General features: G+C 36.6%; 1 protein-coding gene across 2 annotated transcripts in view; it reads left to right on the forward strand.

Moving 5' to 3' along the window:
* The window catches only part of dennd4c (DENN/MADD domain containing 4C), a 122,626-nt gene that overhangs the window by 40,247 nt on the left and 60,754 nt on the right, over positions 1 to 21,625 (forward strand). For both annotated transcript variants that reach the window (XM_067431569.1, XM_067431635.1), the window contains exons 3-6: positions 9,128 to 9,380; positions 19,624 to 19,693; positions 20,552 to 20,721; positions 20,985 to 21,226. In XM_067431569.1, the coding sequence (XP_067287670.1) occupies positions 9,128 to 9,380; positions 19,624 to 19,693; positions 20,552 to 20,721; positions 20,985 to 21,226 (735 nt within the window). The remainder of the gene's footprint in view (positions 1 to 9,127; positions 9,381 to 19,623; positions 19,694 to 20,551; positions 20,722 to 20,984; positions 21,227 to 21,625) is intronic.

The raw sequence follows: 21,625 nt of genomic DNA on the forward strand, positions 1-21,625 counted from the left end.
CTTTGGAAAGGTAAATCTCAATAACTTTTTTTTAGAAGGAGATATCAAGAAAATAATTTTTTCCCCTGTTAGTGCCAATTTATAGAATCAACAGAAACTTCCAGAAAGGTTGTAGACCAAACTGATAAAATATATATATATATATAGATTTTTAAATAAATAAATATATATATTTATATTTATAATATCTAAAAAAAATGCAAAATGTGCTGCAGAGCTGAAGTGAAAGTAAGTGTATGTAAGATTATGACCAAAACTGGTACTGCAATTCAAATTACTGTAGAGCGGTGTATCCCGTCTCCCCCTCCCCCTTGACTCTAGGTTACCAGATTGGCGGCAGAATTCAACAGGAATGTTTGTAGCTGCAGCTGTGGTAACTAGAGCAGATCTGGCAACCCGAATGCCGAAACACTACTGATTTTGTGATTGGTAGATAGGTGGAGGGTGGAGCTTTAGACCAAAACACAACATGTCAACATCAACATCAGTTGAGGGCTGCAATGACAACTTTTAAATGACAATATCCTGGTCGGACCACTGTTATCAGTTATATAAGTATTTGAAATTAACATGATTTCTACATTTCTAGTGACATATTCAGACAGTTCAAAACCGGCTCCTAGGGGCATGGCTGAAGCTGAAGTCGTGCAAAGCTAGAAAAAAGTTATTCATCAATGAGAAGCAAAGAAGAGCCAGGCTGAGGTTTGCAAGAGACCATAAGGATTGGACTGTAGATGACTGGAGTAAGGTCATCTTCTCTGATTAGTCCAATTTCCAGTTTTGTCCAACACCTAGTCGTCTAATGGTTAGGATTGGTGTTGTCTTTGTGAAGGATGCATGAATCAAACCACGTACAAGGTTGTCCTGAAAAAAAAAAAAAAACTTGCTTCCTTCTGCTCTGACAATGTTCCCCAACTCTTGAGGACAGTTTTTTTCCTGCAGGACAATGCTCCATGCCACACAGCCAGGTCAATCAAGGTGTGGATGGAGGACCACCAGATCAAAACCATGTCATGGCCAGCCCAATCTCCAGACCGTAATACTATTGAAAACCTCTGGAATGTGATCAAGATGGATGGTCACAAGCCATCAAACAAATCCGAGCTGCGTGATTTTTTTTTAACCAGGAGTGGCATAAAGTCACCCAACATATGAAAGACTGATGCCAAGAAGCATGAAAGCTGTGATTCAAAATCAGGGTTATTCCACCAAATATTGATTTATGAACTCTTCCTAAGTTAAACGTTTGTATTGTGTTGTTTAAAATGAATATGAACTTATTTTCTTTCCGTTATTCAAGGTCTGGCAACACTGCATCTTTTTTGTTATTTTGACCAGTTGTTGCTTTTGGCAAATACATGCTCTAAATTACAATATTTTTATTTGGAATTTGGGAAAAATGTTATCAGTAGTTTATACAATAAAACAAAAATGTAAATTTTACCCAAACACATACCTATAAATAGTAAAATAAAGAAACTGATAATGTTGCAGTATTCTCCTAATTTTTTTTCAGATCTGCATACTACCCATTTGTGCTCTCTGCAGTCTAGAGAGAGTTTCTCGCATAATTGGGTGTCTAAACAGCACAATGCCTATTATTTAGTACTATGGTGCTACAACAGATTACCATATGTTTTTATGATTCTGAATATAAACCTGACTCATTATTTTAGTTTTGAGTAATTTTCACTATTTCAAAGCAAATAATTTTAATCAATGAAAATATGTAATGTTTTTTTTTTCTAGCTATATATATATATATTATAGCTGCAGGGTATAGCTGCACAATTACATGCATTTCGAAGTTCAACAGAAGGATTTTAAATGGCACATGGGTAATTAATGACAGAATTTTAACTTTTCCAACTAACCTTTTAACAATAACACTAAGGTTTTATTAACATTAGTTAACTACTTTAGTTAACATAAACAAAAAATGAAGAATACTTCTACAATAGTTATTAATCTTACTTAATTATAATTACAGTGTTTACTAAAACATTCTTAAAATCAAAAGTTGTATTTGTTAACATTAGTTAATGCACTTTGAACTAACATGAACAAACAATGGAATACTGTATTTTTTAACTAACATTAACAAAGATTAATAAATACTATACCAAATGTACTGTATTGCTAATTGTTAATCATGTTATTTAATACATTAACTAATGGTAATAAACAAAAACTTATTGTAAAGTGTTTTTAAATGATATTGAACTTTTATATTTATATAAAAATAATTATTTTATGTTTTAAGTTCAGAAAGCTCAATCAATCAATCAATCAATCAATCAATCAATCAATCAATAAAATCAACAACCTTGCTATACATTACAGGCTTTCCTGTAGCTCAACCAGTAGAGTGTGGCGCTAGCAAGGCCAAGGTCATGGGTTCGATTCCCAGGGAAAGCAAGAACTGACAATAATGTAAAAAAAATGTACCTTGAATGCAATGTAAGTCGCTTTTTTATTAAAATAATAAAAGCGTCTGCCAAATGCATAAATGTAAATGTAAATTACGTAGCAGGAGGGTGTCATAAAAAATACAATTAATGGAATAGTATAGACTGCAAAAAAGAAAGAAAAAAAATTATGACCTTATGTTGAATTTAAACAATAAAAAAGTGAAGATAAACTCACTTAATAAAATAAATGTTTTTCTCTAATTCATGATGGCCTAAATTATTGCCACCCAGTTATTGCAATGTCCTTTTCCCAAGGTAACAGCTCTAAGTTTTCTTAAATAATGCCTGATGAGTTTGGAGAACACCTAACAGTAGATCAAATACTATTCCTTCATACAGAATCTCTCCAGATCCTTCAGTTTCCCAGCTTCTTCTCTTCAGTTGTACACTTCACGCCACTAATTTTCTATTGGATTCAGGTCAAGAAACTGGGACAGCCATGGTAGAAGCTTAATTTTGTGCTCAATGACTAATTTTTGTGTTGATTTTTATGTTTGTTTTGGATCATTGTCCTAATGGAAGATCCCACCATGGCCCATAATAAGATTTCTAGCAGAAGCAGTCAGGTTTTGATTTGTTTATCTATTGGTATCCGCTAGAATCCATGATACCATGAATCTGAACAAGATGTCCAGGACCTCTAGAAAAATAATAAGCTTACAACATTAAAGATCCAGCAGTATATTTAACTATGGGCATGGTGGTGTACTTTTTATCCTGCTGCCAAAAATCTCTTTATACTGGAGTTAGTTTTTGGATGAGCGAGGAGGGTTTTTCTTGAAACCCTCCCAAACAACTTGTGTTGATGTGGCTGCTGTTTTTGTAAAGAGTATTTTTTTATGTGTACTGTTGTCTGAGGTCAACTTATGACGTTTTTATGGTTTTTACATTCAAAATCATTAGAATTAATAAGTAATAAGCTATTTTCTGCCCTGGTTTTGATGGGTGTGCCGCACTATAAACTTGGAAGTAAACAACCATAGCTAGGATGGGATAAGATTTGAATATTTAATGAGAATTAATTGCCCACAGGGCTCACAAAATGTCTTTATTAAACAAACACGATTCATCTCTCATCCACCTGCTATGGGATCAGATTCCCACCAATTGTATTGCAGTCAAGCATTAAAAAATAATAAGCGTGAATAAAAAATTAAAAAACACGTGAAAATATAACGCACAAAACTGAAAAATCAATGCAAAGTTACCCAGAATCACATACAACGTGGTCATATAAATACAAATAACAAGCGTGAGTCAAACATTTAAACAAGTTTAAAGTTATATTGCTCAAAACTGAATCATGTATTCAAAATTATCTGAATCGCATACAAAATCATGTTTTCTTATTTAAAAAAAATTGTACGCGTGCGCTCTTTTCTCCTTTACTCTTGTTTCCACATTCTGCGCTTGCGTTTCCAAATGTTGCAATTCGAGTTTCATGTAAATCAGGGGCGGATCTTAGCGTCACCATTGGTCCACTAGTTCTAGATTGACAGCTCATCCCGTAGCCAATTAATCGAAGAGGGAAGTTGACGTCACAAAGCCACTCATGCCGCTCAGTTCAGCTAGCCACTGTTTGACTTGAGCTACAAGTTTTACGTGCTCTCTATCACTGTATTGGCAAGGAAATATATTATTTTATTGTTATGAATCTATTTTTTTGTATGATAAACGTTTTAGGGGGGGGGGTTCTCACAATTAAAGCAGTCAATTGAACGTGATCATGACTGGGTGCTTACAGACGCTTGGCTGCTCAGTTCAGCCGGCCGAGTTCTCTAACACCAGTGGTGGAGAAAGTGTCACAGGGAAAAATGTACAAAATCTACATCTAAATTCATATAATTTTTGTTTAAATTCTAAGTAATGACTTTATGTAATTTCAGTGCATAATGCCATTAATGAAACTGGAATATTAATTTAAATGTGTATATCAAAATGAAAACAGTTTAAACTTGTTATTACTTAATTAATTTTCTCACTCTTTTCTCACTTTTTGCATTCATTTTTATTTCCTGTTGCTGTGCGTAGTCGTTTACTGTATATGACAATGTAAACAGCTCAATAACCTGTTTATTTAACGGTTTAAATAGGTTTAAGATAATTATTTTTATACTCGTTGAACTGAGCAGCCAGCCAAGCGTCTGTAAGCACCCAGGCGTGATCACATTGTAGCGCTATCCAATTGCAAGCCTGCCCTTGCAGAGGGAGTTTGAAAGACAACCGTTTATCCCGCCCCTCAGATTGAGCCCTGTCAATGGTGAGTTTCCAGACCAAACATCTTGATGTAGGTCTGGCTTGTCAGGCTACCATATCTCAACTATTCTCTGCAATTCTCCAGTTAAGATCCTTGAAAGGTCTTTGGGCACTCATTTTCTCCTCCTCACCATGCATTAGGACAATATACACGTCCTCTTTCAGGCAGATTTGTATTGTAAAAACTTGTATACATTTTGTATAAATAAATGTTGATTGATTGATTGATTGATTGATTGATGTCTTTAGTTGATTTGAAATTCCTAATAATTGCTCTAATTTTTTTGAGAATTAAAAAAAAAACGATATACCCCAAATAAAATGTCTGCAGCTTTTAAACCCTATTGTCTATATCCATAAATTTGGTCTTATTTTAAACTAGACACTTCAAATCAATGCATTCAAATGATTACCCAAAAGTCATAATACCTCAAAGTAGTATAGGGACAGATTAAAACATGGGGAAATATGCATGTAAGTGACTCACGTTTTTATATTTTTATTATTCCCTTATGGAAAAAAATGAGAATTTAATTTTAAGGCCCTGAAAATAACCTAAATATAAAACTGAATGTCTGATCATGCTTTGATTAAAATTTGAGGATGATTCTCTCAAAAATGTAGCTTCTGTAAGCTTTTATGTAAAAAAAAAAGACTAGGCGTCCTTTCAAAAAAGGCCAATTATATTAGAACATTTGTGTAATAGTAAAGAGTAGTTTTTATTCAAATAAATCTGCAATAAACTGCTAATTATAATGCATTTGCAGTCCCTGAAAACTAAAGCAAATATTTACAGAATTTACAAGTGTAAAAAAGCCCATTTAGTTGATAAAAACCGTCTGTCATTTAGTCTGCGTGTTGTGTGTTAGTGGGATACTATGGAGACGCTAAGAACAGCTGTATTCATCAATACTGCTCACAGCATCTCTTACAAACACTGTGCAAAATAATGTCTTTTGATTTGTTACTACATCCATCAATCAAACCTATGCTGGCTAGGCATTGACTGGCTTATCCAACTAAAAGCATGGGCCATTTGACTGACAGCTTTAGCATCCAGTAACGCGCTCCCTTAATCGCCATTTCATTGAAAATGGACATGATTGGCCTCCAAATATCCCCCCTCTCCTGATTGGCTTCATCACTATCTCTCCTCTCCACTCTCCTGATTGGCTTCATCACTGTGTCTCCTCCTGTGTCTGGATGCTGCACATTGGTGGTGGTTGAGGAGATTCCCCCTTCTATGTAAAGCGCTTTGAGTGCCTTGAAAAGCGCTATATAAATCAAACAAATTATTTTTAGAGACACGCACACTTGCATCAGACTCCCCGCCCACGATCCGATGCGGATTAAGAGGTTAAGGTAGAAATGAGGATTTCCAATTATTTTGTTTTTTTTGTTTTTTTGTTTTTTATGCCACTTTCTATTTTGTGAAAGCTCAACAATCTTTTGCTGCACATCAGAACTATATTTTTTGGTTTTACTCATTGTGATGATGATTAAGGGAATTTGGCTATTGTTGTTTTCTCATCTGTGGAACATGAAAAAACGTACATGTATATGGCAATATATACAAACCCCATTCCAAAAAAGTTTGGACACTGTAGAAATTGTGAATAAAAAGGAATGCAATAATTTTCAAATCTCATAAACTTATATTTTATTCACAATAGAATATAGATAACATATAAAATGTTGAAAGTGAGACATTTTGAAATGTCATGCCAAATATTGGCTCTTTTTGGATTTCATGAGAGCTACACATTCCAAATAAGTTGGGACAGGTAGCAATAAGAGGCCGGAAAAGTTAAATGTACATATAAGGAACAGCTGGAGGACCAGTTTGCAACTTGTTAGGTCAATTGGCAACATGATTGGGTATAAAAAGAGTGGCATTGTCTCTCAGAAGTCCAGATGGGCAGAGGATCACCAATGCTGCGGTAAAAAATAGTGGAGAGTGAATAGTGGAAATATCAGAAAGGAGTTTCTTAGAGAAAAATTTCAAAGACTTTAAAGTTATCATCATCTACAGTGCATAATAGCATCCAAAGATTCAGAGACTATGGAACAATCTCTGTGAGTAAGGGTCAAGGCCGGAAAACCATACTTGATGCCTGTGATCTTCGGGCCCTTAGACGTGACTGCATCACATACAGGAATGCTACTGTAATGGAAATCACAACATGGGCTCAGGAATACTTCCAGAAAACATTATTGACATTCGCTGTCCCCGGCTAAAACTCTATAGGTCAAAAAAGAAGCCATATCTAAACATGATCCAGAAGCGAAGGCGTTTTCTCTGGGCCAAGGCTCATTTAAAATTGACTGTGGCAAAGTGGAAAACGGTTCTGTGGTCAGACAAATCAAAATTTGAAGTTATTTTTGGAAAACTGGGAATCCATGTCATCCGGACTAAAGAGGACAAGGACAACCCAAGTTGTTATCAGCACTCAGTTCAGAAACCTGCATCTCTGATGGTATGGGGTTGCATGAGTTTGTGTGGCATGGGCAGCTTACACATCTGGAAAGGCACCATTAATGCCGAAAGGTTGTCCAAGTTCTGGAACAACATATGCTCACATCCAGATGTCGTCTGTTTCAGGGAAGACCTAGCATTTTCCAACATGACAATCCCAGACCACATACTGCATCAATTACAACATCATGGATGCGTAGAAAAAGGATCCAGGTACTGATATGGCCAGCATGCAGTCCAGTTCTTTCACCCATAGACAACATTTGGCACATTATATAGAGGAAGATGCAACATAAAAGACCTAAAACAGTTCACCAACCCTGTATTAGACAAGAATGGGACACCATTACTATTCCTAAACTTGATCAACTCGTCTCCTCAGTCCCCAGACGTTTGCAGACTGTTATAAAAAGGTGATGCCATGAAATTTAAAAATCCGCTTTTGTCCTTTAAAGGATATATTTTCTCAGATAAAGCTGCTGTCCATAATTTTTTTTGTGTTCAAGATTTATAAAAAAATGATATAATGAGAATGTACAACATGAATCCATTTTCCAAACCGTGTTTTTGTCTTACCCTGAATCATTATGGTACAATTATAATAAGTGTTTATATTGGGACTATTTCAGGCCAGACTGGTAGGTACCGCTGTGGAGGTGCATGGTCCTTGCGTGACTCGCCATAGACATAAACAGAGAGAAGTAGCTCCAGCTACAATGTTCTTCCTTAAGACCCATGCAGTTCTGTTTATTAACCGCTAGAGCACAAAAAGTTACGGATCGCAGCTTTAAACATTTGATATGTCATCTATGTTGTATTCTGAATATTTTGTATTGACATTTTAAACTTCTACCTCATTGCATTCTATTTTTATTGGTATAAAATAAATTTGTACAGTTTCCCAAACTTTTTTGGAATTGGGTTTGTAATTCAGAGATATTTTACTCACACAAATTTCTACGGGTGACAATAATTGTGCCCAACATTTATTGTTTCATAATGTGAGTTTCTCCCCACTTCTCAATTGTTTTACTTCAATCAAAGGTTAGCATTTTGTTCGTTTTTTTATTTTATTTTTTATTTTTTAATGAAAGATCAAATTGATATACAGTGCAGATTTATTTTCACAGCCACCTTTGCTCATATTTACCAAGGGTGTCAATATTAGTGAAGGGCACTGTAGCACTTCATACAATACAGATGATTTCAAAGCAGCTTTACAGTGATAACAGGAAAATTATGCATTTCTCCTGTCGTTTAGCTGAAGTTCAGTGTTGATTCAGTTTTTTTGTAAAAATCTTCAATTATTAAATTTAATTTAATCTGTAAAGCATTTCTGCAAAACATGTCATCGTCCAGCTCAGTTTAGTTCTTGTAAAACACTGTCAGTACAGTTAGATAAAAAATATTGTTGAATATTAAGTGTCCCCAACTAAGCTAGCCTGAAGTGTCAGTGGCAAGGAACCCAAACTCCATCAGGTGACAAAATGGAGAAAAAAAACGTTTGAGAAAACTGGCAGAGTCGGGGGGCCAGGTCTCCTCTGGCCAACAAATGAACATGGTGCGATTGTGATTCAACACCCACAGTACACTGGTGTACTCAGAAAAGACAACATTGAAACCCTGTTTACCCTAATCGGTTTCCACAAACCTTTTTCACCTGTAGTCATTCAACAATCATTTGCCATTTTATGCTAGAGCACAGCCTAAAAGCCAGTTCACACTATGTATGATAACTATAATTATAATGATATATTATTAAGATATAGTTCTAAATATCATAAATTTGAAAGAATCCATTCTGATTTAAAGAGATCGAGCATTTAAAACAGCAAACAACAAAACTGCAGCACGCTAACGGAACTTTCCATTTCTTGTTTCTTTAAATGTTAATTTGCTGATCACTGTTTGTTCTTTGTTGTAGGGTCCTGTATGAGGGTAAAGAGCGTCTCATTCAGGGTTGTGAGGTAATTGAGGCCACACCGTTTGGCCGCTGTGCAAATGTGAACAACAGCTCTGCCACATCTCAGCGCATATTCATCACATACCGCAGAGCGCCCCCTGTCCAGCCCCAGAACTCACTGGCTGTGACTGACATCTGTGTCATCATCACAAACAAGGGCGAGACTCCTCCTCACACTTTCTGCAAGGTGAACAAGAACCTCAACTGTGGCATGGTGAGTTGGCAAGGAGGTTGAAATAATGTAAAATGAAAAGGCCATTGTAGGAAGTTGGTAAAATAAAATGCTTAGCTTGGCTTTAAAATATTAAGATGGTGATATTAAATTATCAAATTCAGTATAGACCCTATTTAGGGTTAGGGAGTAACACAATACATGTAATGGTGTTACGTAATAAGGATATAAATATCTGGTAACTGTAATTTGTTACAGTTAACGTAAAAAAAAAAAACAGGTAAGCAGATTAAAGTAAATATATTGTGATATTGTGATATAACGTATAATAATTCTCAATCCTGAAGTCCTCCCCTACCACCTCCCCTACTACCTCTGAGAACAGCCAGCACCTTAGTGTTATTAACATATGAAAGGTCTTCTTCACAATCTTCACTTCAATCTTGAGTACCCATAGAGTAGTATTGCAGTACCGAGTCTTTCCGAAAAAAACGAGCGGATGGAGGCGTATCGTCATTCATTGCTCAAGTGGAAGTATAGATACTAGAGTTTAAAAATACTTCTGTAGAAGTTGAAGTATCAACTCAAGCTTTTTACTTAAGTAGTAAACTGTAGTAAACAGTTTACTACTGTTCACTACTGGCCAAACAGTTAAGTAGCAAACAGTACTAAGTGTAAAAGTACTGGTTTCAAAACTACTTAAAGTATAAACGTAAAAGTAATGTAAGGGGAAAAATGCCATTAAAGACAAAAGCTTAGGCCACACCACAGGGGCCTATAGTGCACTACCCCACCACCTTAAAAAACGTTTTCTAAAGGCCATAATGACTATAATGTTGTATTAAAATGTTAATGTTGAAAAATGTGGCCGCATATATACCCATTGAAAATGAATGCATGTAATGTTACAAAAAGCAATGTAATGTTACAAAAAGTCAAACTTCAGGGGCATGTTATCAACAACTTTTATTGGAATGTAAATGTAGGCTACATGTGTGATCAGTGTTGCCAGATTGGGTCGACGATTTAGAGCCCTACGTTTCTGCCCGAACCCGACAGGCCACGACTTTTTTACTCCCTATAGGGCCAGGCTTCGGGACAATTTTCACCTCAAACCCACTGTCGAGCACTGACTGCTTGGTTGTCACTTTAAAAAAAAAATTATAATAATTTAACAAACAAAAAATGATCTTCAAATTATCTAAAAAATTAAATGATTTCTAAATTTTCTTGGCTGAAAGTGTGTGCTTGTCCGCTGGAACCCGCCCAATCTGGCAACACTGTGTGTGATTTGTGCTTTGAATTATGTGCGAGCGCGATGGATCGCGTACTAACCAATAGGGTGTTGGAATGGTATACGTTTACACTTCTCATCCAACCACAATCAAATTCACACTCTCCGGATGACGCGATTTATCTGCATAGTTTTTTATTTATTTTTAAACAAGATGAAATGAAAGAGTTGTAACAAGGCTGTTTTTAAAAAGTAAGGAGTAGAAAGTACCGATAATTGCGTGTAAATGTAAGGAGTAGAAGTAAAAAGTAGGCTGAAAAATAATTACTCCAGTAAAGTATAGATACCCAAAATTTCTACTTAAGTAAGGTAACAAAGTATTTGTACATTTGGACTTCGTCATTTGACACCTCTGTGTATCGTGTGGGCGGAGCTAAAGAATCACGAGCGTGTGAAGCTATTGCATGAGTGTCTGAAAGCTGTGACATCCTCAAGAAAAAAACGTTACCCTAATAAACCATGGCTATCATTCAGATTCAACTAATATATACATGATCCAAAATCAGATCCAGAGGCTGAAATAAATTGAACAGGAGAAGCAGCAACATCAGGACATCCGTCTCTGTATTTCTGTACTGTATTTAGTGGCTTGTCAACATTTATGTGCGTTTACTCGTGGTTTATGAGGACATGATTTGGTTTATGGACTATTGTATGCGACTAAACCTTAACAGTAGCAAGCGAAACGGTTTTGCACGTCAGACTAGTGTATACATAGAAAAACAATGAAGTGGCACATTTAAATGACGAAGCACACTTTGTGTGAACATCCCCTAGGTTTATGTTTGGGTGGTTTTACAATAAACAAACAGACACCTATATTGGTCAGCTAAACAAATGTTTTTAAACACAAACCATAGATTGCATGCTCCAATGATAAATTAACTATATATGATCATGTTGTTTACTGATGTTTACTTACGAGACGATGAGCCAACAACATAAACATTTGAAGCAGTTTTACTCACCACCTGCTTCCAAAGCATGACCGTGAACCTTTATCGTTGGGACCGCCCCATCAAAAACACACTTCTTTGGTAACATTGTTGATTTGGTTAAGTCCTTTGACAGCAGTGATTGCAGTGTTTATGGGCGTTCATTTGTTCTCTCTTCCAGGAGAAGGACATTCCGCCCTGTTGACATGAAGCGGACCCATACTTGAAAAAAACTCTCAGAAACTTGTGAGAAAACGGAAGGAGTATTTTCGACACAGAAATACTCCATCAAACGTCAAACTTAGCACTTCAAAATATCGTAAATAATTTTATTAACAATTATTACATTTTTTATATTGCACTCAATAATTTTTTTTTTTTAATTTTTTTGTAATCTCAATGTTGTTCATCACAGCACCAAATACTTAATACTTAAAGACTTAATAGGCTATTTATTTTCAAACTTAAACATTTTAATGTTTAACCCTTTAACTAACATTACCAAAAACATAATACTTTCTGTAACAAATGTAGCTGTTGCTCAATCTTAGTTAATGCATTAAATAATGAGTCCTTATTGTAATTTGTTACCTGTTGTTATTTATAGCCTAATTCTTTTGCACTTTAATCTGTTTGAAAATTGTACTTTTACAGCTTTGAAAAAAAATAAGAAACCACTTAACATTGATTTCTTCATTGATGTTAAGTGGTCTCTTAATTTTTTCCAGAGCTGTATTTTTGGTGCATTGTATTATTGTATTTAAACATTATTATTATTATTATTTTATTATTACAAAAATAGTTCTTAAAGCTGTTATGCTATGACAATACTTTTTTTGCAACTTATTTCAATATCGTGATATCATCGTATATCGTGATAAAAGCTTCAGCAATTAATTAATTAATAAGCAACATGAAAAATTTATATCGGCTAGGGGTGTCCATGGTTAACCGATTGACCGATTAACCATTAAAAATTGCGTAACCGAGTGAAACATTTTGCTCGGTTAAGTGGCGTCAATGACGTGCCTTGAATTTAGTTGTAATATATGTTTGCACCCCTAGAGACCGCCAGAGCGCTCCCAGACATTTGTAATATCCACAAGAAGAAGTCATGACCAGCTTTCTAAGCGGGCAATGAAGCGAGCAAAGAAAGCGTGGGAGCACATTAAAAATGAGAGTGACGGGGCAAAATGCAAGTATTGTAATGCAGTGCTTACCGCATTTTTCAGGCTATAAGTTGCTCCGGAGTATGAGTCGCATCAGTCAAAATATGCGTCATGAAGAGGAAAATAACATACGTCGCACTGGACTAAAAGTCGCATTAGGGCAGAAGTAGAGCGGGAGCCGTGCGCGCTGTGCATAACGGATAAGAAGAAAGAAAGTTTGAAGTGAGAAACTTGTGAATGACTAGAGAAAAGCAGACGTTACTTTTACTGTAATGAAGAAAACAAAAAAGCTAATCACGGACTGAAAGCAAGAGGGCCAGAGCTGAAGGGACGAGTCCACAGATGCTTGAACTCTCTGCCGGGAGAGACTCAGCCGCGCGAGTCAAATGCTGTGTCTGTGTGAATCATTCTCGGCTGCATATTTTACTAACGTTACATGCTCTAATCGTGCAGGCGCCCTCGCGGCCACTCGCATTGCTTGTGAACTGGAGAGCATCTCATCCTAATTTAACGAAACTCAGCGTACGCCTCGCAGCGTACGCCTCACATGAAATAGATCTTAAGAAACTTGAAATGTCTTTTAACAATTTAAAACGAAAAGAAATAGGCTACTCTCTGATTATGTAATCCATGATGTGCATGATTTAAGCCCCGTTCACACCGCCAGCGATTTTGTCACTGCATGTCGCCAGCGCCAGAGATTCATGTCGCTAGTGGGCGTTCCCACTAAGGGTTGCATATAAACGTCATTAAATATATTTGTAATATAGTACCGTTTTTTTTTTTGTTACTTATTTTTTTTATTTATTTTGAATGTTCTTCAGATCTCCTTTTACAACAATTACTTGCACACAGAAACAATGTCCTTTACAGGGGATCATAACATTCACGCATCCTTGCATGTGTGATCAATTATACAGAAGAATTTGTCCAAAGGTACAAGGAGAAGAAGAAATAAGAAAATATTTAACAACATTTAAAGTAACAATTTGAACAAAACAAACATCAACTTAAAACAACATGGGTTGTATTCAAGTTCCCCTGACAAATATACTCGGCTAATTCTAATGGTCTTCCATCACCGTCATTAATGGTGCCAATCTTTCAATAAAAATTTCCCTCTGTAATCTCAATGAATATGTAATTTTTTCCATAGTGTAAATATTTCTCAAAATCGTTAGCCATTCAGCTTGGTTTGGTGGTTCGTTTTTAAGCCACTTTATTGTAATTGCTTTCTTTGCTGCTATCAGTAATATCTGTAATAAATACATCTTTTTCCTACTGTGTATCACAACTGGTTTAATCCCTAGGATTGCTATCAGAGGGTCTCTTATCAGATCAACACTCAATACTTTATTAATATATGTAAAAATGGTTTTCCAAAAGTTATCCAACAAAGGGCATTGCCAAAAAATATGTGAGTGAGTAGCCATTGTCTCTCCACACCCCCTCCAACACTGACTTGATTGATTCGGATTCATTTTAGCCAAGACTTGTGGTGTTCTGAAAAATCTGTTATTTATTTTCCATTGAAATTCCTTCCACAAATTGGCATTCGTGACTTTATGAGCCTGAGTACATACCTCCAACCAAACTTCTTCACTTATTTCGAGCCGTAGCTCCCTAGTCATAGTACCGTTTTTATTACTAGTGTTTTGCAGAACAGAGCAAGTTATTAGAATTACATACACACTGTACTGTAGGGCTGGGCGATATGACGATATTATCATATATCGACGATGTCTAGCAAATATGTCGATATCGATAACAGTCAGTGTTATTAGACGATAATCGACATCATAAAAATGACGACTGATAAAGTCACAGGACATTGCGTTGCCAAATACATTATAAATAGTAGTTACCATACACTCACCTTTTTAGTGTTTTTGATGCATAACTACAGTAGCCTATATGTGTTAAAGCAAAACATTGAATTATGGATAAGATGTAGGTTGTGTTTTCATTATACACGCGCAAAGAGAAGCACATTGGCTTGGCTAAATGTTTTAAAACGCTCTAAAAATATTATTACCTATTAAGCTAAATTATAAATATAATAGCCTATTAATAATACAAACATGGAAACCTGTAAAACATTTAAAATAGCGTACTAACGCTAAAAATAAAACGAAAGAGGAACCTTTGGGGGAAAAAATAGCTCAACGGGAAAAAAAATAGCTCAACCTTAAACGGTTGAAAATGTCTATAAAAGCTAACCATAGGCCTGTATTTTAAATACTATAAAATAAAGGTGTGAGAATAAAATTATTATAATATAAAAAATGAAAGAAAAATATATTAAAGTGATGTAAAAATGCGCATTAAACTCACAGCTCGTGCAGTGATGGAGCGCAGTTCTGAACAGAAACGCATGAGCTGCTCGCGTCAACACTCCACTTTGCTTCATTACATATTTTCGTTTCGAATGCTTCGTTTAAAAGTGGACATTTTAAGCTTTCTATGCGCATATGTCTGTGAGGCAAGTAGCCTGCTGCTTTCGGTTTATTTATGAGACACGCGCTCAAGTTCATAAGAAATTAAAGCGATCACTCCCGCGACTTCGACACGATTCATGTCTTCCATTTGCATATTATTTATTAAACCCAGGCAATTGGCCAAAGAAACCTTTATTAAAATTAAGATACAATTTAAACAAAACGAAAGAATGCTTTCTACAAAACAAAACTTAATATTAAACTAAATATAACCACCAAAATCATTTCGGACTCACTCGCATCTTTGCACTTATCATAATCAGATGAAATGTAAAAATACTATTATAATAGGCCTATTCAAACATAATATGCAAAAAGAAAGAAGACAAACATTGTTTAATGGCTACAACAAAGTGAGCTACAGATAAATGTCTGAGCTGGATTTAATTATTTTACAGGTGAGCGGTTCACGAGCGCGCGCCATGTGGATTATTGAGCTGAGTCAAGCCAAGTCAGCTTTATTTATTATACTAGTTCTTTTACAATGACGATTGTTTCAAAGCAGCTTCACAGTGTTAAACGGGACAATATTGCAGCAAAATTTGATTTCCAGTCGTTCTGGGAAAACAGTGATGTTATCAGCTTATTTCGTTAATTTTAGTTTTAACATGAGTCACACCGGTCCGCTTCGCTCATTACAGGCTCGTTCTCATAATTACAGTTAATGTGCCGGGCCGGGCAAGGCTCGGACACAACGAGCACAAGCTCGGGCTTGATCTTTTAGGGTCGGGCTTGATCTTTTAGGGTCGGGCTTGATTTTTTGAGCACGATCTAAGCTCTAATTGACATTTACGGTGTCATTGCTGCTCGACCACATATCTGTCGTCTTTGAGAAGTGGCTGCAGAGCGGGGCTCAAACGAGACCGCTAATGCTGAGTAGTGTACGTGGATATGGCTGTGGAGATTAGTGGTTCACTTTCTTTCTTTTTTGTCTTCTTCTTTTTTTTGCACAGCCTGCAGATAGCCTCTGTTGAATCCACTGGTTCACCATTTGCATTTGGTTTAAATCCATAATACTGCCAAATTACTGATGTACATCTTTTCTTGGATATTAAGCGTTGTCCTCCATTTTATGCCTGGAAAATTTTGTGGCACGCAGGGGAGTGGGCGGGATCAGTGCGGAGTAGATGATATTATCGGATATCGCCCCCCAAAAATTAACATATCGCCCAGCCCTACTGTACTGTACTAGGTAGACCATATTGCATGCAGTTTAGTCAATACTTACTTTATATCCCCGCAATCCCAGACTCGTTTTTCCATGCATAATTTTTCCATGCGAAGTCGCCAGCGCTCCATTGAAATGAATGGGATCATGTCGCTTTGTCGCTGCGTGTCGCTGGCGGTGTGAACGGGGCTGTAGGCGCGCTCACTACGGAGATGGTGGTCGTCAAATTAATAAGCTAAAAATAACCCTGACGCACACTATGGTTAACCGAGTATTAACCGCTAAGGGCCTCGGTTAACGGTTAATGAAAAACTTGAAAACGTGCAGCCCTAATATCGGCACATGCCTATTCGGACCGCAAGATTCAACTAATATCTGAGATTCTACGTCTGTGACCCTTGGAGAGTCTTTGTGCACTCAAATATTCCTCCTCACCATGCATTAAGACAATATAGCCATGCATCATTTTTTAGGCAGATTCGTAACACTTTAGTTGATTGGAACTTCTTAATTATTGCCCTGATGGTGGAAAGGGGAATTTTTAATGCTTTAGCTATTTTCCTACAGCCACTTTCTATTTTGTGAAGCTCAACAATCTTTTGCTGCACATCAGAACTATATTATTTGTTTTTACTCATTGTGATGATGTTTAAGGGAATTTGGTAGTCTGACATGGTCATACTCAATTCTAGTCAGAATATGAGTCTGAAACTGCTCCACTGGGCTGTTATTATGGGGCGTGTTTTAACAGGACCAGGAAAGACCTCAATTGGACAGACCTACAACCAATCAGAGCAACGGAGTGACGCATAACGTTAGTTGTCAAATGTCAACAGAGCTCAACTGCACTGTGTTGCCAAGTCCACGTTTTTTTTTTTCGCAGGTTGTTTTCCATGTCCGCTTGTTGAAGCGACCATTATGTGATATATAGACCCATTAATGCGAATTTTAGCAGGCAACCTTGCCAAAATAACACACATTTTATCCCCCAAATGCCATTTTTTTGGCAAACTCCCCCCCCCCCCCCCCCCCCGAGAAGCTATTGTCTAGGGCTAGTAGTTGGCGCATTTTGTTGTAAAAATTTGGCAACCCTGTCTACACGTGCGCTGGAATGAACAATCTTTGCCGGTGTTGAAAAAAAAAAAAATTTTAAGGATACACAGAGTACTTAATAGGGATGCACGATATTGGATTTTTGCCGATATCCGATATGCCGATATTTTTCAGCTCATTTTGGCCGATGCCGATACCGATGCCGATATATGTTTATTTTTTCCCTTTGTTTGGAAACAACACCATTTTGAGCAAAAACAATTTTTTTTCATTCTGGTTTCAGATTTCTGAGGTCTTCTTAATAAAAGAATTCTTGTTGAAGATAAATAAATTCTTTTTATGATAAGAGTATATTAAAAGCTCTGAAAATAACAATAATAAAGTCAGTAATTTTTCACCCCAGATGCAGCTGTAACCTAAATATTGTATTTTTGGATTTAACGTTTGTGCACATGAAGTGGGGGTGGCATGACATCCATTGATGCTGTCTTTTAATTCTACAATTATTGTAGAGCTCCTTGGATTATTTTTCATCATCCATTTCATAAAATTTTATTACAGATTAATACACTGTATATAAAAGTATTTAATTTACAAGTGTCACGCTTGTGATTTATGACATCATTACTGATTTGTTTATTCTGAACAAGAAGAACTTCAATTTATTTGTGTATTCTACTTTTCATTGTATTACTGTAACAACAGCGCACCCACTACATGTATAAATATATAGCGGTCTAGCTGGGGGGCACTAGGACCTGGAGGAGCTTCTGCTGCTGTGGAGGCTGCCGCATGCGCTAGAGAGTGGGGAGACGCGATTGGGCTTGTTTTGGGCTAGTTTTGTTGTGACAACATGGCAAATCTGCTGCTGACGGTCACGTCCTTCTGTACGTGCATTCAGAAATTCAAGGCAGCATTTAAAAACAGTCAATATAAATCACTGTACATGCAATGTATTTTCTTGTTTTCACTTGAAGAATGACTGCAGTGCTGACATGGTCTCATCGCTGTAGCACTCCTTGCACACGTGAGTTATTGCAGGCGCATATCAACACGTTATCATATCGGCAAGGCATATCGGCATAATGTTTTCATATCGACCGATGCCGATTTTTATATTTTAAGCGTTTATCGGCCGATTCCGATGTCGTGCCGATAATATCGTGCATCCCTAGTACTTACCAACATGATCACCATCATTTCAGAGAGAAATAGTGCAGGTGAATGCATATACGAACAAGCTCTCCATTTAGGATTTGAACAAATATAATCCAAGCGCCTTTGATGATGTGCATGATTACGTTACTGTTGATCATCTGTCCATCGTCGTCTAAAGCCCGTCCTGATGATTTGATTGGTCCGAACAGTTTCTGTCCGGCCATATTTACTCCTCTATGGATCGAGTCCAGACCGAACCGCTTGAGCTCAAATGTTGTGGGCGGGGCTGAGTTTCGGCTGGCACCCAGGCTAGAAATTTGGCCTTTGTTCTTCCTTATATTTATACTCCTGTGAAAGAAGACTTCATAGCTGGACAATTTAATGTTCCTTGTCACCCTAGTGTGGTAAAAATAAAATAAAATAAAATAAAAACATTAATGGCAATATACTTCAGAGATATTTTACTCAGAAAAAAATCTATAGTGGTTGATAGGCAGTTGTTATATGGTTGCTACGCAGTTGCTAGGGAGTTCTGATCCAACCCAAATCTCTGGGATTGTAACACTCTGATTCAGAGATATGAAGTCTTCGCAAGGCCCACTAATAAAAAAATATATGTGAGTTAACAACAGTGATGCTTTTCTATGCAAGCATCACTAATAAGTTTAAATAGAATATAAATCACCATATTTACAAATCTTTGGGTAGTGAACTACAGTTTACTATTTTACACTCCAAAGAGCTAATGATTTTTTTCTTAACTTTTGACCTAGGAACATAAGATGTAGGTGTAGGATTGTACTCCCAAGAGCCACTCAAGCTATTCTGAAGGCAATGGCAGTTTTAATTCTTATTGGTTTCTTCAATTTGGTGCGCTCCTAGCTGTTCAGCCTGTACAAACAATATATACTGTCCTTGTACTGTATAACATTTGCTTACAGTGTTATACATAACAATAATTAATGTAATTGAGTTAATTTGTCCCTTCTGATTTTGTTTTCCATTCTCAGTGGGGATCGAGTGTGTTTTTGTGCTACAAGAAGTCAGTTTCCGCCTCAAACTCCATCACTTATAAGGCTGGTAAGTCTCATATCTGCCTGTATATCTCTCTCTCTCTCTCTCTCTCTCTCTCTCTCTCTCTCTCTCTCTCTCTCTCTCTCTCTCTCTCTCTCTCTCTCTCTCTCTCTCTCTCTCTCTCTCTCTCTCTCTCTCTCTCTCTCTCTCTCTCTCTCTCTCTCTCTCGCTCCCTCTCTCCCTCCCTCAATTATTATTATTTTTTTTATTCCTCTGATCTCAGGTGTTTGAGTTTGGCTTTTCAGAATCTTTCTGACAGTGCTCTTAAAAAGATATGCCTACTTATAAATGTAAGGACTGCTATTTCACAGTGAGCACTCACTGAGATTTTCTGAAAATGAGCACTAACTCAGATAAAAATAAAAATAAATCATTAAACATGCAGAGCCTTCGTTTTATAGAAATTATGGATGTGTTTTTATTTGTAAAAAGCAGACTGTATTGCTAATTATATTGCTAATACAATTCTGTGAAAGGTCCTACATCTCTGTGAAAGTGTCTGAAAGTCCTCCTGTAAAAATGTTGCACACCCTTTATATATTCAGGACATCACTGTGCTGATAAATAATGTCTGTTTGATGTGCGTGTTAAAGGGCTGAATGCTTTCATGCTTCAAAATGGTAGTCATGACCTTTCATACTAGTTTGTCTTTCAAGCTTTTCTCCATGTGACATCACTTCCTGTCACATGACATTGTGTTAATCTCTGAGAAACAAAACTTCCTTTCTTATCACTTTAAAGATGACATTAGTTGTTTTTTTACAGCATAATTCAAATGCTGATATAAGACAGGATACTAATGATACTTTAGAAATATGTCACACATTCAAAAGCAATATTTCTAATAAAACTTTCCATTTAAAGGTCTGATCTTTCGCTATCCTGAGGAGGACTATGAGTCATTTCCTCTCTCTGAGTCTGTACCCTTATTTTGCCTGCCTATGGGGGCCAATATTGAGTGCTGGGCTCCTAACACACGCTACCCTTTACCCGTCTTCTCCACATTTGTCCTCACCAACTCCAATGGGGAAAAGGTAGAGTAAAATGTCTTGATGCCAATGTGATCCTATTATCATTCAGCTATATGTGCAAAGTGCAAAATGGTAAATTGTGCTTTCTTTATTATTTTAATTGTGTATTGCTTTCTTTAACAGCACCTTAGTTAGCTGCTTGAAATACATTAAAATCTACCTGAATCTGTTCAGGTTTAATGGATGAGAAACATTTAAATAGCAAACGTAGTTTTATAAAAACTTTCTGTGCTTCACCAGGCTCTATATTTTTTTCCCTTCTGCAGGTGTATGGAGCTGGAATACAGTTCTATGAGCCGTATCCAGTGGATGACCTCAGTGAGAAACAGAAGATACAGCTGGGTCTGGTCTCCACTGTAGAAAAGAAGGTCATACCCAACCGCACGGTCAACACCAACAAGTGCATCTGCCTACTGTCCCGATGGCCTTTCTTTGAGTCCTTCAAGAAATTCCTCATGTTCCTTTACAAGCTGTCAGCCAATGGAGTAAACCCTCTGCCCATTGAGAAGTACAAACCGATTCTTATTTAAACTGTAGTTCACATAAAATTTTAGCTGTGTCCAAATTTAGGGGTTGCATCCTTCAAAGGAGAGGGCCTTTAAATGCCACGCCTTCAAAGTCTGCAAAGTTTGAAACTGTGCATTGTTATATGGGGAAGTCTACCCTATGGAGGATTGATCTTATTGTCTAGCGATTGTGACAGCTGCCATTGATAAGTTTTAGTTTTTAATTAACTTTTTTTAAAGGTATATTCAACTGTCTAAAAAACAAGTTCGCATCCTATTTAAATATGTTCACCGTGGTCTATTTATGTAAATGAAAGGTGCCCTAGAATGAAAAATTGAATTAACCATGGCATATTTGAATAACAAGTTCAGTACATGGGCATCACATATAGTGAGTCACA

Source organism: Pseudorasbora parva, chromosome 1 (genome assembly GCF_024679245.1).
Source record: "Pseudorasbora parva isolate DD20220531a chromosome 1, ASM2467924v1, whole genome shotgun sequence".
Classification (NCBI taxonomy): Eukaryota; Metazoa; Chordata; class Actinopteri; order Cypriniformes; family Gobionidae; genus Pseudorasbora; species Pseudorasbora parva.